Genomic DNA, 27,814 nt, shown 5'->3' with positions numbered 1-27,814 from the left:
GAGGAAAGGCGACCACAAGCACAAAAGTAGTGAGTACAAAAGTGGGCTTGATTTTTCTAGAGCTGTTTCAAAAGCCATCCTCGGGGAGCCCTGCAGGCGGGCTCCGGCGAGGGGCAGATACTCAGCTGCTCCCAGTGAGGGGGGAGCGCAAAAGGGGAAAACTGGAGCCGCGCAGCTGGGACTGCTGGCTGCACTGCCCGCCCCCCTGGGCTCCCCGCGTCCTCCCGGACTCTTCCCCACGCCTCTCCCTGCCCCTACGAACTCCGCGACTCCTCCCTGCGCTCCGCGGCTCTCCCACCTCGCCCGCCTGGCCCTCCAACCGGTCTCCGCGGGCGGGCTCCTGGCTCAGCGCCCTCCCTCCGCGTAGCCCTCGCGGCGCGTCACCGCCAGGCCGGCCTCCGCGCGCCTCCCTCCCTCCGCCTCCTCTCCAGCTCTACGCGATCCAGCCTGGGGCGGCGGAGGAGCAGCCGGAGCGCGACCGCCGCGGCGGCCACCCTGCATCCGCGGAGCCGAGGCGCAGTCCCTAGGCCCTGGAGCCCGGGCGGGCCCCTGGGGAGTTGACGCCGCTCCCGGGGGGTTGCCAGGCTGGCCTCTGCCCGGCGTGGAGGGCGCGCAGGTGAGTGGGTCCGAAAAGCACGCGAGACGAAGTGTCGGCGGCGTAGTTGAGGGTCAAGATGCAGGCGGCGCCACGCGCTGCATGCATCCTCCTGGGATTCCGCGCCCTCCGAGGGCGTCCGCCCTGAGCTGGCGGGGTTCCTGATTTCCTGGCACCTTGAGGTGGGGAGTGGGAACGGTGGGGAAAGGTGTCTCTTCCACCGATTCCGTTCTCTTCCCCCCCGCCCCCTCGGTCTTCGTAGAGCTCCCAGATAGTCCTGAGATTGGGCCCTGGAGAGTAGAGGCCAGGAAAGACATCGTCCCAGGTAGGATGTGCCCCAGAGGGAAAGGTTATTTCCCTGATAGTCTACCTACCACTTTTAGGCTTGGTGCAGCCCATTTCATTGAAGATCAGACAGCACTGGGACAGGGAAGTATTTCTAGTAGTCATTTTGTTTATTACCCAGTTATGTGACCGTGATGTGTTTAGGCCATTATGTGTTAGAAGTAATTGGCCTCGTCTTTGAATGTCCTAAATTACCTTTGAATCCTGTCTTCAGCCTCAGCCAAAACTTGTTGAAAATTATGCCCTAAAAATCTTGCTCTTAAAATAGGGCAGAGAGATAAAGAGAATTTTTGTCGAGAGATTTCCATTTATTATCTTCCCCACTTTTTGGAGAAGAATTGGTGTCAGTTTTTACTCCTCAGGCAGTTCATTTTTTTGGATGGAAAAACTTATTACAGGCTATGGCTAATTATCTCTCACAACTATGGATGAAACTGGGAGAAATAGAATTTGAGTTCCCCCACCCTCATGGCTTTGATTTGATTATAGACCAGTTAACAGCCCCACTACTGGGCACCTTTTTAGTTCTCTTTCCAAACCACTGCCCCCATCCCACCCCATACACACTTTTTCCACCTTTATTATTTCTTCATTGTGTTGATTGCCTCCGTTTTGTTTTGTTTTTTCCTCTAAGGCTATATATATTTTTTACTCTGTCTCTACTTCTGTTGTTTCATAGCTTAAAAGCTATTTACAAAAGAAAAATACCCATTCTAGATATTTTGCAGAGTATTTAGAAAACAGTTCGCAGTTTCTCTCTCTTAGCTAGTCAGTCTTTGGGGGGGGCTTGTGAAGGAATGAAACAGTATCAGTAATAATCAACTAAGCTAATTGTGCAGAAATGAAATGAAAAGCTGTATCGAAGTCACTTTTTATTGTACTGGTAACAGGGAAAATGTACTTGTAGTTAATGAGCATAATTACATTTTAATACTGAAAAAGCACAGATGAAGGCAAACAAATATTTAAAGAAAGGATCATAAATGAGTTAGAAAGGTGAGAAAGAAAGCACACCAAAAGTTTGAAAGACTAAGGCTGCAGGACATAATCAGGACTTGAGGAAATGCATTTATTCTGTGCTCAGTTAGTAACCATGACATTGACAGAACTATGACATTGACATACCACTTATCCCCTTTGGGTCCACATGTCTTGATCAGCAGAAAGAGAGGTCTGACCTAGAGGCCTCTGAGCTCTCTCTTGGTCCTGACATTTTTAGATGCCTTCAACAACAAAGAATATTTATTGCATTCTTATTTCCTATGTGGAGGCAGTGATGGACGAGACAAACCTGGTTCTGCCCTCAAGGAGCTTTTTGTCTGGTGGAAGAAATAGTAATGAGTAAAGAAACAATTACGTAAGATAATTACAAAGGACACTTAACAAGGCCTGAAAGGAAAACAGAACAAAACACGGAGTGAATCATTCTACTGATTCACTACATGTGCAAAATTCCCAAGATGGGAAAGAGATTGGCCTTTTCTAAAGGATGCTGTGGCTGGATCGTAGGGAGTAACAGTCGTACAGGATGAGATTGGAGAGGTGTGCAAGGGCCAAGCTCAATGAGGGCTTTGAGGGAGTCGAACTGGCAACCTAGGGATTGAGAGCCCACGATCCAACTAACTGAGCCATCTGGCCACCCAGGAGCTGAGCGGCAACTCATTGACTTCATGCTAGTTGCAGAGGGCGCACGCAGCTCCCTGGCCCATGTGGGAATCGAACCAGCAGCCCGGTTGCCCAGAGCTCTTGCTCAAACTAACTGAGCCACCCGACCGTCCCAGCCATTGAGTTTTAACGAGGGGAGAGACATCATCTGATTTGTGTTAGCTCATCTTTAAGATGATCTTAGGGGCTGTGTGGAGAATGATTTGGAAAGAGGCAAAGAAGAAAGTAGAGGGAAAATGTTTGCAGAGTTTAGGTGAGAGATGATAGAGACTTGGATTAAGCTGGTGTCAGTGGAGAGGGATTTAAGAAATATTTTGGAGAACAGGAGTTGGTGTTGGAGTTTATGCCAAGGGGAAGGGAAAGGAAGGACTAGAGAATGAATCCCAGATTTTTGACTTGAGCAGCTGGTGGGTAACGGTACCATTTACTGAGATGAGAAAACCTGGATGAATGGGAACAGGTCTGGATGGGGGAAAAAAAGAGTTCTATTTTGAACCTATTAAGTTTGAGATGTCTCCGAGGAGATAATAACTACCGCCCCTTGGGAAAAGAAAGGGGGTGGTCTCCAGGATAGAAGTGGACACACTGTTTGATGGGTGAAGCTGGAGATCATGAATTTAAGGTGACACTAATGAGCTCAGTTGTCTGATTTTCTTCGGCAGCCTTCATCAACTTGGATACAGAAAATGGATACCCAGGTATCCTTTCTTTCAGGCCTAGAGTTTTGTCAAGTGGATGTGATAGAGAGCAAGAAAGCTGTTCTAGTTCATTCAGACTGCTATAATAGAATACCATAAACTGGGTGGCTTAAATAAAAAACATTTCTTTCTCACAGTTCCGGAGGCTGGAAGTTAAACATCAAGACACTGGCAGATTCGGTGTCTTATGGGAGCCCACTTTCTGGTTCATAGACTGCCATCTTCTTGTTGTGTCCTCACATGGCAAAAGGGGGAGAGAGCTCTCCAAGACCTATTTTATAAAGCCACTAATCCCATTCATCAGTTTCTACCCTCATGACCTAATCTCCCAAAGTCCACACCTCCTAATACCTTCACATTGGGAGTAGTTCAACGTATGAACTGGGAGCCAGGGGTGGGGGGAGGTGTGGGGTGGGGACACAAACATTTAATCCACAACAAGAGTCAATCTTTTTAAACAAGTGATGATAAATATAATACATACTATGGAATCCAGGATGGATAAAGTGAAACCAGTAGGAGATCAATGGAGAGTGAGAAAATAGTGAGTTCCATGAATCAGATTTCCTCTGTCTAGAATTATCAGTGTGAATATTTCACTAAGATTATTAGAAGGCTAGGAGATAGTGTTTGGAGATATCAGAAAGTGAGTGACTGAGGTGGGGTGGAGGCAAAAATTCATGGACTTTGATGAGTAAGTGAAGGAAACAAGAGGCCGTGAGGTTGAATGGTTCATCCCCTTGAACGGTGTAGTACTAGAGAAGGATGACAACGGTTGGGGTAGTGAGGAAAACTAAATATGTATTGGGGGGCCCAAGTCACCAGTGATAAAGAATAAACTAAAAGTCAGTAGATGACAGCAGTACGTTTGGGAAAAGGGTCTTATGAGGTGCCATGAACCTCAAAGGAACTGGGTGTTTGTAGGAAAGACAAAAAAAGTTTCAGATGTGGCCTTGCAAAGTCAAAAATCCACCTACCCCATCTCGTAGCCATGGAGGATTACATTTTCTTGATAACATATGTAAATCAGCAGGTTTTGAATGTCATCAAGATCTCTGAGGACAGCCCTTTCAGAGTTACTATCATCCATTAATTAATTCCCTAGATGTTTATATGTGAAATAAATTAGGTTATATTTTTATAAATTTATATAGGATGACAGCTGCCATTCAGCCAGAGGAATGTCAAAAAAACCCTTCTAAGCTGCAAATCTTAAGAGGCTATATAGCTGAATGTAATAAAATTATCATATCTTGATAATATACTTCAAGTATTAAATGCATACAGCAAGTCAAATGTCCATTAAAGGAAACTGTGACCTTGATATTTCAGGGAGCCATGTGCTACTTAAATCACACTTTTAGATTGAGCTCATAAAGTTGAAGTGTCACAGTGTTAAATATAAGATAGTGATATTACCATTATCATATAACTTTAAGACTTGAAAACAAAAGAATTTTATTGTTGGAAAGGACTGCAGGAGTCAAGTGCAACCTCTTTGTTTTCCATTTAACAAAGGAAATGCACTCAAAAAACAAGTTGATTTCAGAAGCCTCGGCCAGTCCTTTAATCTCAACACCACAGAAACAAAACTTTCTATCAGTGCCATAGTCGTTTCAATTATTTCGTCTGTATGACCCGTAAATAACAACAAATCAAAAAGTAGAGGGACTCTAGGACATTGCTAATCAAGGTGTGGCCCATGGACCATGGATACAGGCATCACCTGGGAGCTTGGGGGTAATGCAGAATCTTGAGCTTCACTCCATCCAGACCTAGAGATTCACAATGTGCATTTTAACAAGATCCCTAGGTGATGATATTCACACTGAAGCTTGATAGGCATTATTCTAGAACAAGGCAGCCCACTTAGAAACTCTCATCTGCTCATGTCAGCAAAACCTATGCCTGGAGAACTGAGGAGAGGAGCCCTTTGTCAGACAGAAGAAAGAGAGATCATCCCTGGAACATTCTGTATTTCGAATCTTATGGAAACAACAGGAAGAAAGTATGCTGTGTGTTGGATGACACATTTTAAGGAATGACACTGCCCTTCCAGAAAACTAAGAGAGGAAATTGCAAAATAGTGAATGGACCTTCTAATACACTTCCTGCCCGAGTGGGAAAGGGGAAAGGTCTGCATGCAAATCCTTCAGCTTCCTGTGTTCAAGGGCAACTGTTATTCTCTCACTAGTGTTGTTTTTCATTATTACAAACAACAATGTCAACATGGGCATAATTGAGGATCAAAAAGCCACATCTGGAATCTCCAAATACCAAAATAAGCATTAGGTTGAATCCTGAATCTCTTAATAGAGGTGTTTTCAATCTTGGCTGCATATTAAAACATCAGATGGTCTCCGAAAAGAAATCTTGATGCCCAGGTTGAACCCCAGACCATTACATAAAAATCTGGTTGGTGGGGTGGGGATTACGTGTCAGTGGGTTTTACAGCCCAGTGTGCAGCTGGAGTTGAAAACCACTGTTTTAGTAGTCGTTCCCCCTTGTGAGAAGAGGCAGCTCGGAGACTGCAATTCTGCCTCTCTGCTTAACCAAATGGTGGGACCTTCTATTCTTCTCATAGCATCAAGCAGAGTCAGCAAACCTCGGGTCACACTCTGCTGTGTGTATGAACGCCAGTGGGGCTTTCAGAACATTGAGGGAGGCAGAATTTTTTTTTTTTTTTAAAGAGGCATTTACTCTTGTCCAATTTTGTTAAAATTTGAGTAATAACAGGTACTGCTGATGGAAATGTTCTAAAATTGGATCGTGGTGATGGTTGCTTAACTGTAAATTTACTGAAAATTATTAATTTATACACTTAAAAAGTGGGTAAATTTTATGATGTGTAAATTACACCTCGATAAAGCTTTTTTTAGTTGCTGTGTATAGTTCAACATCCATGACTTTATCATACTGATTAGATAGCCAGGAAGCCAGTGCCTGTTTTGTATCCTTGGAGTGTCAGCACCTAGCCAAATGCCTGGTGGATGGGGCTCAATAAGATATTGGATAGGCGAATGGTTAGGGGTGGATGGATGGATGGATGGATGGATGACTATCATTATGATCTTTGGCTGTGGGCTGATTTCTAAATTAATTTCAATCACCAGAGATCCCTAAAATTCATAGCACCCAATGGGCATTGGTGCCATTTATAACCTGTTTTATGGTATTGCATTGAAATCAGGGAAATGGGTTTGCGTAGAAGCTAGAATGTCAGGCCTTTCAGAGAAGATTATTTATTTATAAGTGAGTTATGCAACACAGGAAAAGTTATATTTGCTAGCCAATAAACATAAGTATCCTTATCTCAAAGTACCATTTGCAGCAAGGTTATCAGATGGGGAAATTATTTCAGCCATGCTATGACCCGCTACTGCTATGTCTTCCTTTTAGACCATACCTGTTGGTCATCATGTTAACTTGTATTGTTATGAAAGCCCAGGTATGCACAGGCACATGGCTACGCTGGTGAGTTGGACGGAGGGACGCATATAGCATTCTCCTCTGTCCGATATATAGAAGAAAAATGGGTGGGGAACTATTGGGGAGTTGTTGCTTTAATATATTGATGAGGATTCTAAACTTTTGTTAACTGAAGTCCTTGGGAAATGAATTTTTGAAATTGAATTTGTAAACTAACCTAAATTTAATCAGAAAGCTTTTTTTGTTGAAAATATTTGTGACATGTATTAAATTCTTTCCTGCCCTACTATTGCAAAGTAATAAATATATGATGTTTTGTTTTGGTGACTTAGGGTCTAGAAATGTCATAAAATCATACCCATATGAACATATATATTGACTACATACTGAGCCTAGGAAATATCATAGAAATGACTGCTTATTTTAAATTTGTCTCATGAAAATTCTGGTTGCAGGGTCTGGGAGGCTTAGAGTTAGTGAAGCTTTAGCTATAAGGCTATTATATTTATTTTCTGATAATTCTTTGGTTCTATAAAACATGAACACCAAAAGACACTCATATCTGAGTATGAACTATTAATAAATCATTTACAATTGCAATATAAACAGAATTTCAAAGAATAAATCTACATAGTTTTAATAAAATTACTATTTCATAATTTTTGGAAAAGGATTTTTAAATGAGGTTGCGTACCAATTATCCAAGAGTTTCAGCTAAAGGAAAGAATTTAATCATTTAACTTAAGTGGATTTTAATATTCAAACAAACAGCGAATAGTAGTTGGACTGCATTACATTAGGGAAGTTATTCTCAAACTTTCACACGTATCAGGATCCCCTAAGGATTCTTAAAATACAGATTGCTGGGCTCCATCCCAGGATTTCTGATTTAGGAGGTCTGGGGTAGGGCCTGAAAATTGACATGTCTTACATGTTCCCAGGGGATGGTGGTGCAGGGACCACACCTGGATCACTGCCGCTTCGGAAATCACAGTCTGATTTGTCAAACAGAATGGTAGCTTTGCTTCTGGGGTTTTCTGAAGGACTTAAAAACGTCTTCCAAAAAATAAAAACCTGGAAAAAAAAAAATCCACCTCTTCCATCAAAGAAATTCTGTATTGTCACAGGTATAAATTTGTTTATTTAAATATCAAGAGAAATTAGATTATCTTTGTGCAACCCAGAGGTCATGATGTAAAAATCACCACTCACAGAAAATTAGATTGGGATATTTGATATTTCATCTTCAGAATGTGTTCACCTGAGTATTCAGCAGACATCACCAGCTGTAGGGAGCTTTTCTGCCCTCTCTAGAAAGGAGCACTTTCATATAGAAAGCTTCCTAATGTCTGCTAAGTCCGTGCTCGTCAAGCTTACAGGTTTTACAGTAAAATAAAAAGGAGGGAGGGGATCTTTAGAGGACTGCCAACTCAAACGGCTATTATCACTATCCTTTTATGAAGAAAGGACACTTGGACCCAAAAATGTAGGAAAGACATATTTTCAGAGTGAAGGACAATCCTTTAAGTTGAATAGGTTTATGAAAAACTCTCTACTGTTTCCATGTACTTAACATTTTTTTTAATTGAAGTATAATTGACTTACAATATTGTATTAGTTTCAGGTGTACAACTTCATGATTCAATATTGATCTACATTATAAAGCGACCACCACAATAAGTCTAGTTACCTTCTGTCACCATACAAAGTTATCGCAGTATTACCGACTTTTGATTCTCTATGCTGTTCATTACATCCCTATGGCTTATTTATTTTATAATTGGAAGTTTTTTACACCTTAATCCCCTTCACCTTGTCCCTCTGGCAACCACCAGTTTGTTCTCTATATTCATCAGTCTGTTTCTGTTTTGTCTTTTATATTCCCCATGTAAGTGAAATCATACAGTATTGTCTTTCTGTCTGACTTATTTCACTTAGCACGATACCCTCCATGTCCATCCATGTTGTTGCAGATGGCAAGATTTCATTCTTTTTTATGGCTGAGTAATATTCCATTCTATATATGTACCACATCTTTTTTATCCATTCATCTATCGATGAACACTTAGGTTGTTTCCATATCTTGGCTATTGTAAATAATGCTATATTGAACATGGGAGCGCATACTCGTATGTCTTTTCGAGTTAATATTTTTGTTTTCTTCAGATAAATACCCAAAAGTGGAATAACTGCATCATACAGTAGGTCTGTTTTTACTTTTTTGAAGAACCTCCATACTGTTTTCCATAGTGGCTGCACCAGTTTACATTCCCACCAACAGTGAACAAGGGGTTCCTTTTGTCCACATCCTCGCCAACACTTGTATGTTGATTTATTGATGACAGCCATTCTCACAGGAGTGAGGTGGTATCTCATTGTTGTTCTCCTGCATTTCCCTGGTGATTAACGATGTTGAGCAATTTTTCCTATGCCTGTTGGCCATCTGTATGATTTCTTTGGAAAAATATCTATTTAGGTCACAGGCCCATTTTTTAATCAGATTTTTAAATATATATTTAGTTGTTCCATATGCTTTTTAATTGCTATAGACCAGTGATAACTTTATATTTTTGAAACCAGTAAGGTAAGTTCAGTGAAAACCAAACTTAACTTTGAGTCCTTATAGTTTTAAGCCAGAATGAACCTGTAGTGCTCTAGCATCAACCTGGCTTGAAAAAGTTCTGTGTAATTCAGAGATTATTTTGTAAATACAATTTTATATATATGAATGACTTGAGGTAAGGGAACACCATGTGGTATTTATTCTCCCTGGTTTTCTAGAGTATGCTCTAGAAAACATGGTACAATCTAGTTTTTAATTATATGCTGATGTGAGGTTTTTTCTGCTTTCTATTCTAAATACATCTTGTCTCTTCCTAACTAGAGTGTAAATTCCTTGAGTGTAAGCACCATGCTTCTTTGTCCTTTATCTCTAATGTGCAAAGCACACACTGGCCTTGATAAATTCGTGCTGGGTCACAGCAGGGTAGATCTTGTCCTTAGATTATAATTGCTTCATTCTTTGTCTGTGGAAATTTACAATGTAAGGTGTTTAGTATTCTTTTTTTAAAATACTAGGTAAACCTCCTTCAGATATTGACATTATTCATTTTTATAACCTGTTGTTTTATGGCTATCACAAGTGTTAACTTCAACTCAGCTGTGAACCAAGTGATCCAAACAGTAGCTTAGCAAATTATAAATTGATTGATGAGCTTTTGCTCCAGTGTCTTAGCACCAGATAGTTAGCCATAGCTTGTGGGGATGGGTTGCTTTTAGGTCTGTATATGGATAAGTTCCACAAGATACCGACACACATCTTAGCCCTTTCTTCTTCCCTCCCTCTATAAGCAAACACACCTTCAGGGGGTCAGCAGAGTCCCCAGAAGACAAATGGGTTGCTATCCAGGGTTTCCCAAGAGTTACCTAGCAACCATTCATGTTTTATTTTGCGCTGTTAATAAATTTAGATTTTTGGTTGGTTTTGATCTAAAAATTGGAATTATTTCAATATTTTATCTGTTTTGTAGCTGGAATTCCTAAGCATATAGCTTTGGATTTACCTAAAATTTTCCTAAGCTGAGATTCATATGGTAACTACCCTGTTTCCCTGAAAATAAGACCTACCTGGACAATAAGCTCTAATGCATCTTTTGGAGCAAAAATTAATATAAGACCCGGTATTATACTATATTGTATTACATAAGACCCGGTCTTATAGTAAAATAAGACCGGGTCTTATATTAATTTTTGCTCCAAAAGATGCATTAGAGCTGATTGTCTGGCTAGGTCTTATTTAAAGGGGAAACACAGTATTTAAAGTTAGTGTTGCTTTTAAAGAATATAGTTATGGCTGACATTTAGAGATGTAAACAGTTTTAAGATTCTCCATATAATGTTTGAACTGCAGTTGTAGAATGAGCAGAGATGGGAAGACTCACATTTGAATCCTGGTTGAGTCGCTACAAACTGCATTGTCTTAAGTAAATTGCTAAATTTCCCCTGAGCCTGTTTTCTTGTCTTTAAGATGGGAATAAGATATATTACACAGCCATTTGAGAATTAAATAAGATAATATTATATATGAAAACATTGTGAACTATGATGTAGCAACAAGCACATCGTAGTATTACATGCTTTCAACAATACACAAATAAGCCATCAGATCCTTTAAAGGTTTTTTTTTTTTCCCTCTCTCTTATGGATGCTTTTACATTCCTTAAAACTATAATGAAGAGCCTCAATTATTAGGCCCACTTTTATTTGTAGCCACAGTCACAATATTAAAGTGTTCAGTTAGAACTTGCCATTAGAAATATAATGTGAATAAGGCCCAAACTTGTTAGAACAGAGTCACCCATAAATATGTATAAAATACATGGTGTAACGAGGGGCCCATAGGTGACGTTACTAGAGCCCAATGTATTTTTGCCAGTTCACATTCTGATTTACTGAAGGGATTTGAACTCGCTTTGTAAAACAAGCAGATACCTGTTGTTGTTTTGCTTTTGTTTCATTTTTAGTTTGAAAAGGCCTCGATCATCATGATTTCTTAGGTTTAAAGATTTTTTTGCAATTCCTATTTTTTGGGAGATGCTGCAGTCTCTACTCAGAGGAACTTGAGACTGAGCTACAGGACACTTGGGTTCCTGTGTGTGCGTGTAGTAAGCCTTCCACCCTTAGAAAACATAAATGATTAGGGGTAAGGCGATCAGTTCACCTTGAATTGTCGTCAAAGGAAATGAGCAATTTAATTGCTTCTGGTTCCTTTAACTGCTCCTGAATCCCAAGATAGCCCACGATTTCTCCAAGAGGATGTTGATGCTTTGGTACTACCCTGGTGCCTCCGAACCCCTCCTGGCCTTCTGGGTACCTGGAATCAATCAAGGGAAAGCCGATAATTACCACCCCTTCTATCTTGAAAAATGTGAAATGAAGCATGCGTAATAGATTCAAAAATAATGTTCTCCTTCCCCAGGATCTGAGTCAGGCATGACGATCACTAGATAATGCTTAGGCGTAGTGACACGGCCAAAGAAGGCGAATATACTAATGTAAGCGCAACTATTACCCTTCTCTTTTCCCCCTCCCACACCTAAAGAAAAAGCGCTTCCTTAAATTCCTTACATGCACCCAGATGATACATGCCTTAGCTAGACTGCCTGGATTCTAATCCTGGCTCCCTCAATTTCTCTCTTATGACCTTGGACAAATTAATTAATCTTCAAAATGGACAATATCAGCACCAATCTCACAGAGGGTTGTGGGGATTCAATCAGTTCATATAAAAAGCACAAACAAAGCTGGCACAAGAACGTGCTACCATGAGTATTACGTAATATTTCATCGTCTTTCTTAAGATTAATTTACTGATTTCTTTGGAGTCATTGAATGTGATCCATTTCTAGGGTTAAAAAATGAATTTTCCTGGCTCTGGTTGTTTCAACTTTCATTTAGTAAAATCCCTAAAAACATGTTTTTGAAACATTCTAACTGTTCCTGTAAAATCCATTAAATCCTCTGAAGTGTTCCACATCTGGTGTTAGCATGAAAGAAGTTGTGCAGCAGCGAGGGAATGAGAGTCTTTTTCATTCAGACCCAATAGTGACACTGATTCATGGCACTTGGACTGGTATTCTTGAGGAAGTTATTATGAACATTTCAGACATTAGTCACTTAAATAGAATTTGAGAGATTTTTCCAGAAGGAATAACTGTATCATATTCTATTCCACCAATGAATAAAAGGAGAAGAAAAAGATTTCATAAGTATTGTGTCATTTAAGGCCATAAAATACCTTACTAACACCCTTTTCCCGGGGGAAACTGTCTTTCTCAGTGACAAGTTATAGGATGTAGGGTGAATGATGGAAGCCAATGATATTTAATTAATCCTTTACTATATTTTGATGCCTATTTTTCTGGCGATATTACGTGCCAGGGTTCACTTTTTTTAGTAGTTGATTTATCTTACTCTCATTTAATAATAAAGTCACGCGCTAGAGGATAGTTTGTAGACTCCACCCTCAAGTGACTCTAGATAGTTTGGATGTAAGCAGTTCTTTGTGGTTTTTTCTGTCTTCTGTTATCCTGCATGCTATCCCGTTCTAGCACAGTCCTTTTTATCTCTAGCAACATTTCCAATTTGCTGCCTCTGATCTGCTGAGAACCTGGGTAATCAGACTTGTTAGAACTGTGTTTTTTAAAAAGTTCTCAGTGAAAGCATCAGTCTCTTTGTTTTGTGCCCTATTGCCTTGCTGCTCAAAGGGGGGTCCGCAGACCAACTGTGTCACCTTATTAGAAATGCAGAATCTTGCGCCTCACTCCAGAACTACTGAATCAGAATCTACGTTTTAACAAGATTCTCGGTGATTCGTGTGCACATTAAAATACGAGAAGCCCCACTTTCACACATCAACTTTGTGACAGTTCATTTTTCTATTTCAAGATCCTGTTTTAGCTTACAGATTGTGTCTGGTTGTGTTCTAGGTTACATAGCTTGTCAAAATATTTTATCTCTAGGGGTGGCCAGATGGCTCAGTTGGTTAGAGCGCAAGCTCTGAACTACGTGGTTGCTGGTTTGATTCCCACATGGGATGGTGGGCTGCACTCCCTGCAATTAAGATTGAAAATGGCACCTGGACTTGGAGCTGAACTGTGCCCTCCACAACTAGATTGAAGGACAATGACTTGGAGCTGATGGACCCTGGAGAAACACACTGTTCCCTATATGCCCCAATAAAAAAAATTTTTAACCTCTAAAAATAAGGGACATTATTGTAATGTCTAGAAGTGTATCAGTGTTTGGAAATAGGCAACAGATGAACCGTTTGTTTTCTCTTCCCTAGGCTATCCCTGGTGATCTTGGAAGAGTCCACATCATGGCATCCATCTCTATGTTGGGGAGCCCTAAGAGCCTTAGCGATACTTTTTTGCCTAATGGCATAAATGGTATCAAAGATGCAAGGAAGGTCACCGTCGGTGTCATCGGAAGTGGGGACTTTGCCAAATCTCTGACCATTCGACTTATTAGATGTGGCTACCATGTGGTCATAGGAAGTCGAAATCCTAAGTTTGCTTCCGAATTTTTTCCTCATGTGGTAGATGTCACTCACCATGAAGACGCGCTGACGAAAACCAATATAATTTTTGTTGCTATACATAGAGAACACTACACCTCCCTCTGGGACCTGAGACATCTGCTGGTGGGTAAAGTCCTGATTGATGTGAGCAATAACGTGAGGATAAACCAATACCCAGAGTCCAATGCTGAATATCTGGCTTCCTTATTCCCGGACTCCCTGATTGTCAAAGGATTTAATGTTGTCTCAGCGTGGGCACTTCAGTTAGGCCCTAAGGATGCCAGCCGGCAGGTGTGTATTTTTAAACTTTATTCTTATTTCTTTGGTATTTTGTATGTAAGTAAACAACTATTATACATTTAAAAACCAAATTCTTACTAACACACATCCACAGTGATTATCATTCTGAAAAGCATGTGTGAGCTCTTGAAAGTTAAGGCCACTTTTTTCTACTCTCAAAATAATGTGGAAAGCTGAGCAAATAATTTGGACTTTCCTGCCATAAGCAGCTAATTCAAGAAAAGGCCAGCTTAGCTGATGAATAAAGAGGCCGCTGTGTCTCTCCTTGCTTCCTCAGTAATAGAAACAGTAGCACACGTGTCTTTTTTCTTTCCCTCTTTCCCTCCCAACCTTTCTTCTTCCCTCTTTTTCATCTTCCCTCTTCCTTTCTTGCAGCTATTTGTATTCTGTCTCTGTATGAAATACTACATAGTCTGATCCTCAAAAAGAATGCTTTAGGTACTTACCTTTTTATTTTACATAGATTATTCATAGAATTTAAAATAGTCCAGTTTGTTTTATCTTAAGTGTGGGTTTTAATCTGTGTGGGGAGGGTAGAGGCAGATCGCATTTCTTAGGTTCTCTTTTAGTTTAAGGGTTCTATCTAGTTCAACGTGAGAATAAAGCAGATGGGAAGCTCCATCAAAGGCTTTGTGGAATGAGAACTTTTATAGGTAAACATACAGAATCATGCACCTTAAAAATCTTTTCAAGGTGTGGTTATGCATTATAATTAAGCATGATGATAAAATACTTTTATTATTTTTATCCATAAAGAAAGTTGACTAGATGCCTTAGAAAATAAATGGAAGCATTATATCATTGTATGTAGCATATCAGAATAATAACAACCATTCACTTTCACGTCGTTAATTTGGAAGACTAGTTCAAGAATATATACTTTCCAAATTTCCTAGAGGCTATTTCTGATTTTTTTTTTTAATTCCTTTTGCATATCCTCTAAAGTTTAGTGATGGATATAGACCAAATAAATTCAGGATAAATCTAAATTTAATCCTTTGCCTATATCTGTGATAATTTTAATTGTTTAACAACAACCACAAATTCGTGGAACAGTGATTAAATTCTAAGTGAGCAACAGAAATAGCTGCATTTGTATCCCATAGTGTTCATGTCCTTATTATGAATGTTTGGTTTCTACTTTTAGGTTTATTATAAAATTTTATTTATAATTTGTAGGGTTTTTTCCCCAATGAATAAAAGAGTTTACTTCACCATTGTTACAACTATAATAAATTAATTTAGAACACTTTTCCTTATTTCTTTGGTATGTAGGTATTCTTCCCCACTCCATTTTAAAAGTTCATGAACATTTGTAAAATAGTATAAACTTTGTCATTCATCTGGCTAATATTAGGTAAAATTAATAATCCAAAGAGCTTTCCATTGTCAGCATAATGTAAATAGGTTTAGCGTGCAAATATTTTCAGTGTGGTCTATTCCAGAGCACTTATATAAACATCTTTTGGGATATATTTAGGAATTTGTTTTCCCAAATACCTCTCAAAGACTTTATAGCAATATTTTTCTAGCCCAAAGTGAGATGACCTACCCATAAGTAATAGTGGCTTACTCCAGCAATGAATTTGGTGCTCAATAAGTATTTGTTGAATTCTCAACTGCAGTACTATATCTAAGGTTTTGGTAGCTCGAAAGCCCACTCTCACCGCCACCTATCAGGTCATTAGAGTTCCTACAGAGTTAACACCTTAGTCTTAGAAAATGGCCGTTGATTTACTTTTTAAATTAACCAAGCCTTATAATACTATTCTGACCAATGAAATAATGTACTTGCGGTTTTTCAGCAATATTTGGTAAATTGGTTTCCTAGCCAAAAGATAAATTTTATAAATAGTACAGAATTATGACATCATTTAGAGGTTTTAATTGCAAATTCATTCATCCAGAGTCCATGCCCACCTTCTCTCTTGCCGAATATCTCTAAAGTGCTTGCAATCACTCTACTAGGCAGAATCACTGCAGTCCCAGAACTAAATGCTGTTCAGGACAGCCTGGATGACCAGCCCACCCTGTTCCCTGAGGGAGAGAGAGAGCTGGAGGGCGGAGAGGCACGGTCTGCAGCTCAGACTCCACCAAGCCCCCCAGTGAAGGGAAGACCTGAAATTGCAAGTACCACTGAACCAGAAACCTGTGATCTAGAAACCTTGCTCTCCTCCTGCCTCCTTTCCACTGAGGACTTCCTGACCTCAGGTTCTAGTAGATTCTTCTGCATTTTATTTTCAAGCCATCACAGGTAGCAGGCGCTTTGTTTTCTATGACACTATTTTAATCTATTAATAAATTGCATAATACATGCTTTATCTCTTTAACTTTTTGCATCACTCAAGGTTGCCACAAGTGATGCTCCACAGATTAAGTGGAGTGTGGGATCATTACCATTTTTATAAACAACAATAGTAATGATGCGTCTTTTGTTTTTGCTACAGGTTTATATCTGCAGCAACAATATTCAAGCTCGACAACAGGTTGTTGAACTTGCGCGGCAGTTGAATTTCATTCCCGTTGACCTGGGGTCATTATCATCAGCCAGGGAGATCGAAAATTTACCCCTGCGACTGTTTACTCTGTGGAGAGGGCCAGTGGTAGTAGCCATAAGCCTGGCCATGTTTTTCTTCCTTTATTCCTTTGTCAGAGACGTGATACATCCATATGCTAGAAACCAGCAGAGTGACTTTTACAAGATTCCTATTGAGATTGTGAACAAAACCCTGCCCATAGTTGCCATTACTTTGTTGTCCCTGGTATACCTGGCAGGTCTCCTGGCAGCTGCTTATCAACTGTATTACGGCACCAAGTATAGGAGATTTCCACCTTGGCTGGAGACATGGTTACAGTGCAGAAAACAGCTTGGATTACTAAGTTTTTTCTTCGCTTCGGTGCACGTTGCCTACAGCCTCTGCTTACCAATGAGAAGGTCAGAGAGATACTTGTTTCTCAACATGGCTTATCAGCAGGTATGGAACGTGCTTGTTATTTATCTGATGCTTAATGTAATTTGTAAAACATAAGATTAAAAACAGTACAATTTTACATACCTCATAATAGAAATTTTGGTATATTTGGGCAGGGAAAGTATTTTTTAAACAATGTTTGGGCATAAGAATTATGTGGCTAATTCAAAATCATTTAGGTTTGTAAAACGTGCAACCATGCCTTTCTTTGCAGAATAAAAGTAGAGAAATAAAGTGTTGGGTTTTTTTCTTAAATGTTACGATTGCAATGATTGCGTTCAGTACTGAACATGTCACTATTTTAATGTTTTGTAAATGGCTGTGTTCCACAATAATGTTAAGGCAATTCTTAGTAAATGTATACAGTACAGTTAGAACCAATGAAAATATAAAACAGAATAGGAAGTCAAGATGAGAAGACGTACACTTTTTTTGTTATCAAAAAGCCGTAAAGATACTAGTTCCTCAAGTGAAGGGTTTCTAGCACTTAGCTCAAGAAAATCTCAAGGAAAGCTTCATGAAAGGAGCTTGATGATAGAGGAGGCTATGATTTCCTCAATAATTCCAATTCAGCAAATGTGACTTGAATGTTGTCATTGAAGCTCTTTGATGTAGCTTTTTTTTTTTTTTTTTTTTTTTATGAAAGCCGAGGACACTGCACCAACACAAATGTGAAAAGGCTTTTTTTCTTTTTATAAGGAACTAAGGCATCATGGTCCAAGTATGTAGCATCTAGTACTTATGCCTGTTTCCACAATTTCAACCTAAAATAATCTGAAAAGAAAAAAATGAACACATTAATGTTTTTAAGCCATTCTTTCCCAAAAAAATACCACTTCTCTTAACTGAATACTAAGGCTTTGCTATCTGCTCGACCAGCTTTCACCCTCCTTCCAGCCATTTGCACAGAAACTACCTCCTCAGTGAGGTCTGCATTGGACACCATTTTACATTCTGCTACCTACTTCCTACTCAGCCCTGGTACTCCCAGGCCCTCCTACATACTCTGCTCGTTCTCTTGTGTCAATAGCGATCTACCACCTTCTAACATCCTTTATGTTTTCCTTGTTTATTATAGTTACTGTTGTCTGCCTTCTCTCCTCAGAATGTTATGTTGAACAAACTCAAAAAGAGTCTGGAGACTTTGCTAGAAATAGATGATAGAGATTGATTGAAGGGCCTTGGAGTCTGCAAACTGGGAACACAGCTAGACAAAAAGCCAGAAGTGTTCCAAGGAAGAAAGAAGCGTTCAAAGTTCTTATAGTAAAAAGTACCATCTTGAGAATTATCAGTCCTGCATTCTTAGTCCTAGGATTAATCCAGGAAGGTTATTAGTCAGATGTCAGGCAGTCAGGATGCTGGATACCAGGTGGACTGGAAGACGGGTGCCAGGAAGTCTGGTCAGGTCCCAGGGGTCTCCATAATGGTTATCAGATAGATGTATACATGAGTCCTTCAGAGGGAAACAAGGTGGCCTGGATAAGTGAGCCCTTCAGGGGATAACTAGAGGGTTACCTGAAGGTCCAGTTGTGTATCCAGACATTGACACAGCGCTAGAAAGTTCAAAAAAGTTTTAAGTTCCCAGGCTAGTTAGAACAAGAATGGAGTCTTTCCTCATGCCTCAACCTTCATAGTAATAACTTTGGCAGCTTGGTTAAAATGACTCCATTTTATATATTCCCTATTTTCACTCTTTCCTCAGTAAGTTTAAGAGAGGAAGGATCTTAGTCCATTTTGTTCATTGATCTATGCCTAATGCCTAGAACTGTGCCTGGCACATAGTAGACACTCAGAAAGCATTTTTGTGGAATGAAGGAATGAACTGGGAGGGCAGGTAGATCCAGGTTGTAACTTCTGGGTACACCGAGGTATGGTTGTATAGACATCACGCAAGATAGGAAGAGCCTTTTTCCACAGAGGAACTCTCTGGCTTTTTTCAGCATGTTGGTATAATTGCTCCAGGGACCTAATGGCTAAGAACTAGCTTTTCTTTGTTTTAACTTCAAGTATGTTTGGTTAACTGGAACTGGACAAAGTTAAGCTGTTGTGAAATTAGAATCTGTTTACCATGAACACTTATTTAAATCAAAGCTTTAGCCCAAGAGTCTAACCCTTGGTTGACACTCCGATTATATTATGTACATCTGAAAGTAGTCCCTATGAAGAATACCTCACGTCCAGCATTAATCAAGCCTGACTTGATTATAAATGAATTATCAGTGTGAAGGAAAGATACTTGGTAAAGTATTGTATAGAAATGAGGTAGTTGGACAATTGGAAAAGCATATTACATAATGAGACAATTCAAGTAGATAAATATTTGCATTCAGTAGGGCTTTTTCCTCAGGGAAACCTCAGGTTTCTGGAGAAAAGAAGGTGAGAAGAAAGCTAAATGAACATATAAATCTTCATGTGAGAGAGGAAGATACAGAAGTAGTTTAGAAATTCCCGTCCTAGATTCTAAGTTGAACTAAGGCCAAAATGCACCAAAATATTCAATGAAGTTTAAACCAACTTGTAAGAGTACCTCAAAATTAAGTCTAACTGCCAGTACTTCTTTTGTGTCACCCAGGAACCAACCACTCGTTATTTCATGGTCTGAGGACCCTAGAGTCCCTGTAACCGTGATCTATTACAAATGTGATGACAGGTCAACCCACTCTTCTCCTATGTATGCAAGGAAGGAGAGAATCTTAGTCCTCTTTTTGTTTAATTCTCCCTTCTCTTTCCCCCACACCTGAAACAGTGCCATCCAGTAGTAGGTTCTCCATAACTGTTTGTTAAATTGAATTAATACAACTTAAATATGTCCGTATGTGGTGTATTCTTATGCCAAGCGTGAACTCTGTGCTGATTTACTTAATGTTCTACCAAATAAAAGAAATTTGCATTTGCTCTGTTAGGTTCATGCAAATATTGAAAACTCTTGGAATGAAGAAGAAGTTTGGAGAATTGAAATGTATATCTCCTTTGGCATAATGAGCCTTGGCTTACTTTCCCTACTGGCTGTCACCTCCATCCCTTCAGTGAGCAATGCTTTAAACTGGAGGGAATTCAGTTTTATTCAGGTATGTGGGATTTTGTTTGGTGAAGGAATGGGCTGCACAGAGATTAAGTGTCAAGATTTTCATTTTAAATATGCTTCTTATTAAAAGGAATGCCTTTGGGGGGTGCATTTATGTATCTAGCTTGGAGAACACATATCCTTGGAGGCTAGCTTAGGACCATTCTGGTTTAATAAGTGAAAGACCAGTACAGGATTCTACTGGAAGGCTTTGATATCATTGCCTGCCTTGCTATGGGGAAAGGTTATTTTTAAAAGAGAAAAAAAATGAAAGTGGAGATAAGTGAGCTTAGATCAAGTTTAATGCCAAAAGTCAGTGTATTATTAGCCAAATGAAGAATTATTTTATATTTTGAGTCATCTTTATCTGTCCAGAAAAACTCATTAATTTGAATTCAAGTGGAGAGAAGGTCATTCTGAATATTTTAAAAGAAAGAACACAAGCAGTGGAAAACTAGGTAACTAGGTTAATGGATTATGACAAACAACCAGCCTTATGAATCTTGTTAGCATATAAGTTATATACATATGTATATGCTTGTCTATAAAAGGGTTTCAAAACACCATTGTTCTTTAATAAGTTAAATATTCACCACCAGTAATCATTATTTAATAAATTTGCACATTTAAAAAATATATAACTCAAACTTAGACCCTATCTATATTATCACAAAATCAGTATTAGTTGTACCCAAGTGGTTTACAGCACAATGTGCGAACAATTGTTTTTGGTGGCACACTAAATTTGGGAGGTTTTGTCCGTTCGCTTGAGCTTTTTGTTTTTAAGTCATCTAAAAATCTCATTCAGATTAAGGGTATAGCCCTTGTCGAAATTCATTTTTCCTTTTTGAAGAAAAGAAAATGTGAATACTTTCCCAACTACTAGTTTGATCACACCTGAAAAGAAATAGAAGGCCCTCTGATAAAGGTGCTAGACGGTGTAAATTATCATTATAAATTTAGATGAGTACTTGCAAGCAACAATTTTCTGCTAGAGATTTAATCTTTTCCCAGTGAGGTTAGACGTTATATCATTATATGGGTGTAATACTACATTTTATGTAAAAGACCCTTTCTCAAAGTAAGCAATTGAACATAATAATTTAGGGAACCCAGAATGCTGACCTATCAGATTGTGACCTATAATTGCTTAACTGAAGTGCTCTTGATAACCTCATTTAATATAATGAATAAAGCCACATCTTTGAAATGTTATTTATATTACATATTAATATATAAGATTTTTTATATATATCTTCAACTAGTATGTAAGTATGTATGTATACATTTAAGAGAATGTTCCTCAGCATTTAATTTTACTATATATATGTGTATACATATATATGTATGTACATATGTATACAGACACACACTTTTTTTTAATATGCACAGCTGGCAGAAATGTAGATAACCTTTATAAAGAAGCTTAGCAGTTTTTATTAACACACTTAAGGAAAAGTCAGATGTTTCAACCAGCAATGTCACAATTAGAAATCAGTTCTAAAGAAGTAAAATAAAATGTAGAAAAGGGCTTAAAGTGACATTGTTTATAGTTGAGGAAAACTGGAAACAGTAAATGATCAACAAAAAAGAACAGTTAAATAAATTATAGCACATCCAGTCAATGGACTATTATACAGCATTAAAGGCATGTTTTCACATTTAATGACACGAGGAAAAAGTTCTTGATATAATATGTATCAATGAAATAATTAGAATATTAAACGATATGCAGTATGGCCTTATGTGTGTAAAATAAAGTGTGCATATAAATATATAAATATATGTATGTGAAAATGTTTAAATTGTTTAATTCAGTAGAGAACAAAGAGTAGCTTGGTAAGTTAAGATAAAATCATTTTATCAAAACATAAGCATGGTATAGCTGGGATGGGTTAATTTATGAGTTTGAATAATTTTTTCTTATTCTTTCTTTTTCCTTCCTCTCCTGCCCCAAGTCTACACTTGGCTATGTCGCTCTGCTCATAAGCACTTTCCACGTTTTAATTTATGGATGGAAACGAGCTTTTGAAGAAGAGTATTACAGGTTTTATACACCACCAAACTTCGTTCTTGCTCTTGTTTTGCCCTCAATTGTAATTCTGGGTAAGAGCATTTTACTTCTGCCATGTATAAGCCGAAAGCTAAAGAGAATTAAAAAAGGCTGGGAAAAGAGCCAATTTCTAGAAGAAGGTATTGGAGGAACAGTTCCTCACCTCTCACCAGAGAGGGTTACAGTGATGTGATGTGATGGTAAGTGGTGCTGGCTGATGCCATATCAAGGTCTTACTCGTGCCATTAGCTTTGACCTCCGCCATGTTCAGTTGCCAGTGCATTGTCAGATTGCTGTGGGCTGAACCCTGTTCCATGTGCTCTCAGCCAAATTACTGGTAGAATTTTCTTCCAATTATTTTTCACAAATGTCCTATTTTGCCAATATGAATTTTTGTAGTTAACTTATTGTTGAAATTTAGGTATGGTTTGTTTTGTTTTGCACAACTGTAATACTATTGTTATTTTAAGAGATTGCATTCCACAATCAGGCAAAAATATTTGTAGTTAATAATGTAGATACAGTATGATGTTGAGAAAATTTTGCAAACCAGGAGAATTTTAAGTTTTAATATAATTCAATAGATAACATTTTTTTTTTTCTGAAGCTTAAGTAAGGTTTTTCATTGTTAGCCAGCATAAGAAACAGAAATGCATAATTGTACATTAGTTTTAAGAAAGGACACATGACATTAGCATCTAGCTAAGGGTGCGTGGTAACATTCCTGTATTTCTCTCCTAAGATAGGATTTGAAGAATGTAATTAATTTTAAAAACCAATGTGATTATGTGAACAAACACAAATTAAAAAGACAAATTGAACCCGAAATTGTATTTAAAATGCGTGGAGACAGGAAATACATACTGATAATCTGTACCTCATGAAAGATTTTCTTCTTTCTCTTATTACAGAGCAGTCCTATTTGCATATTAAGATATTGTCAAGGAGAAGCCAGTAACACCTGGCCTCTGAGATTGATTTTTCTAATATAGTTCCAATCCTGGGAATCTTATAATAGTTTCTGGTCAGAGGGAAAGTGTTACGTTTACACACAGGTAGTTGTTTGACAACTGATCTTTATTGTTGCGCCTTAGCCAGTCACCACTCTCTATGGTATAGGATTTTATAGAAGTTCATGGAGGGAGTATAACATGCCAGGTACTGTTCTCAGCGCTTTACTTGTATTATCCCATTTAATACTTAAAACAACTCCGTGACAGAGGTAGTAATTATCCTCATTTCACATGTGAGAAAAACTGAAGGATAGAAAAGTTACGTAATTTGCCCAAGCTCATGGAGTTAGTAAGTGGCAGAGCCAGCATTCAAGTCTGGGCAGTCACATTTCAGAGGCTGTGGTTTTAACCACTAGTCTGTATGGCCCCTGACCCATCCCCCGCATTACAGTCAGGATGCCAATCTAGAGGCTTCCTCTTTTGTATAAAGTCATTGACATTCTTTAGAGTGAGTTGTGGGTACCAAAAGAAGTATGAAAATATTGCAATCATATATTTATTATTCCTTGTGGGATAATCCACACTTATCCTGGGGGAGAGGGGATCTTACCTGGGACATGACCCTGGAGACTGCTCTCTACGCAGTAAGGGACTCCAGCAGAGAGAGGACCATAGCAGTTTTAATGAATGGCTGAAGTCCTGCAGAATCTTAAAAAGTCCCTGTAGAGTTGGTCGTCAATTTTTCTCTTCTTGAGAAGTCCTCCTGCCTGCTCAACCATTCGTTAGGGAGCAATTTGCAAGTAGGATGGATATTAGAGTAAATGGTCCATTATAAATCCACTCTAGAGATATAATCACACAAATTACTCATAAAATTTTTCAGTACTGACATTCCACACTAAAATTGCATTTTATTCAAACTTTGGTTAGAATGCCCTAGATTTTTTTTCCATTTGCTCTTTTCTTGTTAAAATAAAATTAAAAAAAAAATGCAGATAAGATACAGTGATACGCATTCCTCTGAAATTATAACAGTTCTAAACTTACCCATTGAGGTATATACTGAATCCAGCTGCCAAAAGTACAAGGACTTTTTCTTAATGGAGGATAACGTTTCCCACCAATGGCTCTCACTACCTTGGCATTATGTCACTTTGCTAAGTCACTCATGATTCTCTGCTGTTCTTTTCTTGGTGGATTTTAATATCTGCTATTTTTTAATTGCTCTAGCTTTCCATTTTCTTTAATTATATTCTTCCCCTCTTGATAATCACTTAGTTCTTAGGAGAAATTCAGTTGGGTGATAACTTTTAAAGGTAAACACCTATAAACTATTGTAGTGGACTAGTGAAATCAACAGCATACTTTCAATACTTTCTTATTCCTTAAGTTTCACTGTCTTAAGACCATAGGTTCACCATTTAAGGTAAAAATACAATGAAATATTTTTAAGTTAGAGCACTATTGAAGTATATTGTTGCATGTATATATAAAATAGCCAATAAGTAAAATTATCACTAAGACAGATAAATGGGGCCTTTGAAAATACGAGAAAAGTGTTTTTATGAAAATGTATATAAGGTGTAACTGTTGTTTCAAATGATATCTCCTTTTCTCCTTTACACAGATGAAATTAATTTTGAAGTTTTAGAATAAATGTAATATATTCATTATAATTCTTAATTATTAAGTCTTTCTAAAAATGCAAAAATATTGACTTTTAATTGCTTTATTTATTTGAGTTTTAATTACTTTATTTTACTATTTCCTATCTCATTATTTTTCTTCATCACTGTTATTCATAATCATTTTCTTTTAAGTCACTACGCTGGCCTCAGAAATAGGATTGAATTGTTTTTGCTAGATGTGAGAAAGTGGAGGGGATTTTAAAGTAATATGGATTTGTTTCCTAATCTGTATTTTGAGAAGTGCCCCTGGGAATATTATAAGAATGTAGAAAATATACCCGGTCTTAAACCTATGCAAAAAAATCAAGTAATTTTTTTCCTGAGAAGAAAATAATTGTGGACTGAATCATGCTACTTACCTGTTTTGTGTGCAGATTTCTTGTCTCCTCTATTAATAATTTTAAAAATCATGTTTAAATATAAATGTATTCATGCTGACATATATTTTTCAAAGCATATATGGAAATTTAGCCAAGATTGCCTACATTTAGAGATTTTTATTTAAATTTTAAAATATTTTAAAGTATGAATAAATTATATTTATAAGTATTTATCAGAGATGATTATTTTGTACTACATAAAGGATTGGCTAATGAACTCCAGTGTTAAACTACCTGATTATTTTCTTATAAATTGGCATAATCCTGACTTAAGTAATTTTACTTTCAAAATTAATTTGGTAATAGTAACATAAAGTATATTCATAGTCAAATTATGAAAATTATTTGTGTAAAAGGGCTTCAAGAATATATCATATTCAATTTTTGTATTGTTTATCTCTTATGTAATATGATTCTTTTAAATTGCTTTTTACCATTAAACTATTTCATAATAAATTCTGTATAGAGCTCCCCCAAAAAATGTGAAATTATTTGTGAAATGAAGGTTTCTTAGGTGATATTTTAAATGGAGTACCATAAATGTAATTCATTATTTCTTTATGAAGAACCTGTATCAGTCTATAAAATCTGTTTTGAAACAAGTATTTACTCAGCCTAAAATGTTGTGTTGAACTTATTTTGTAAATTCACGACTTAAAGCAGTGTTACACATCGTAAAACATACACCTGTCCAGTGTTAAGATTAGTATTTGTGACGTGTCATCAGAAAAGGAGATGTACTATCTTCAATTGTTCATATGACAGTAAGTCAGTAAAACAAATTCCGGTATGTATGCAGTATATGTAATTGCTCTAAATGGAACTGTAATCATCTTAGTGGAAACACAGTCTGTTCTTACCTTTCAATAGTGGATTTTACAGTAATGAATAGGTTCTTCAATTTTTAATGCAAAAAAATTATAAAGTGGTAATATTCAGAAATTCTCTCCATATGATACCAAAAATATTTAGTTCAGCCTAACACATGTACATACTGAGATCTTTAGCTTTCCAAATCATTGGATCTCTATCGTGAAGTCATCCAAAATTAGGACAGACTATATGGATACATCCAGTGGCTAGATAGGCTAAATTCAATCACCAAACCAGGTGCTTTTGTCTGATTTCCAAAATGCCAACTTCTAGGAAGTATTCTCTAAAGATTTTCTTTAATGGTCTTTCATAGCTTTTTAGATATCCAACCTGAACAGGGACTGTTCTTTGAAAGCTGCTGCCCATCCAATTCCTCAGTTGCCCTTGCAGTTAGGTGTTCCCATGTGACTGAGTGTTGGCCAGTGAGATGTAGGGGGAACAAATGAGTGACTTCCTGGAAGTCTCTTCAAAGGAAAGCAGCATGTGTTCTGTATCTTATTCTTCCATCTTGCTGCTGCCAGTATGGATATGACAGGAGCCCTAAGGATCAAGGCCACACCCAAGGAAAGCATGTTAGAGACTAAAAAGATCTTGACTGCTTCACTACTTGGACTGCCTTTTCCTGTATTTAAGCCATTGTAAATTTTGGTTTCTTTATGTGAAGTCAAAAATCAATCCATTCTGGCCTTTAGTTGTTGTTGTTTTTTTTGGTTTTTTTTTTGTCATGATACCGTTTAACATTGTTTGAATGAAGTAGACTGCAATAATTCTTACCTTTAAAAGTTTTTAAAGGATATTCTGCAATTCACATTAGAATTGATTTTCCATTGTTAATTTATCATACTCATTTTCTTGCCTTGATCTTTGATTAGATATTTTGTATCTGCTTAGAAAATACTGTCTTCTTTATAACTGTGTAATAAATATTTGTGAAAACTCTGTAATATTCAAAATATTGCTATCAAAATACATGCCATGTTTTTATGTCATTCTCATAGATCTGCCTTATAAACACCTAAATAAAAATACTATTTAATGTGTTTTACCGTCTTTTTTGAAATGTTGTATACAAGCGGATTTTTCTTCCTTACTGAATAATAATTCCAATATTTAATGGAGGCTATCTAATATTTTTATGTTTCTTTTTAGAAGCATCCAAAAAGCAATACACATAATAGTTTTGGGGCTTGGCGGCAGGGGGCGGGGAGTTTAGTTTGTTTGTTTTTGCCAAAGTAGTTATTTAGAAAAATAACCAACTCTCATGGAGTTGGTATTCTTAAAATTATTTCATTTCACTAGCATTCATTAAGTTTCTTTAACGGAGAACTCAACACAATATTCCAGCGATATTCTGGAAGCTTCCTGATAGCAGGAACTCTTTCTAATTCACAACTATACTCCCAGTGTCTACTGCAGTATGGTCTGACAGATACTAGCAAGATATTATAATGAATGTTAATTCATTTTTATAGCAAATTGTGTTATTTATCTCCCACATCCATTTGGCCACGCCTGCCATCCTCCTGCCCGCACCTCTCCCCATCACTGCCTCCGTTTCCGCCTTGCCTCATGGCCAATAACCTGGAGCCGCCCTGGAGTCACTGCCACACTGCCACCATCACTCCCCCTGCCACACCGCTGTATTGGGGAGGAGAACTAACCTTGATGCCTATACAGTATCTGGCTTCCCCTGCCGCTGCCTGGTAATGCATGGGTGT

At 37.9% G+C, this 27,814-nt stretch overlaps 1 protein-coding gene across 1 annotated transcript; it reads left to right on the top strand.

Moving 5' to 3' along the window:
* The first annotated feature begins 267 nt into the window (after positions 1–267).
* STEAP2 (STEAP2 metalloreductase) lies at positions 268–26,799 on the top strand. Its single transcript, XM_033088766.1, has 5 exons — positions 268–616; positions 13,580–14,104; positions 16,561–17,088; positions 19,989–20,153; positions 22,108–26,799. Exons 2-5 carry the CDS (start codon positions 13,613–13,615, stop codon positions 22,393–22,395), a joined length of 1,473 nt encoding a protein of 490 aa, XP_032944657.1. The 5' UTR covers positions 268–616; positions 13,580–13,612; the 3' UTR covers positions 22,396–26,799.
* Positions 26,800–27,814: the final 1,015 nt, after the last annotated feature.

The sequence above is a fragment of the Rhinolophus ferrumequinum genome, chromosome 20 (genome assembly GCF_004115265.2).
Source record: "Rhinolophus ferrumequinum isolate MPI-CBG mRhiFer1 chromosome 20, mRhiFer1_v1.p, whole genome shotgun sequence".
In the NCBI taxonomy this organism is placed as follows: Eukaryota; Metazoa; Chordata; class Mammalia; order Chiroptera; family Rhinolophidae; genus Rhinolophus; species Rhinolophus ferrumequinum.
This window is presented reverse-complemented; position numbering and strand designations above follow the sequence as displayed.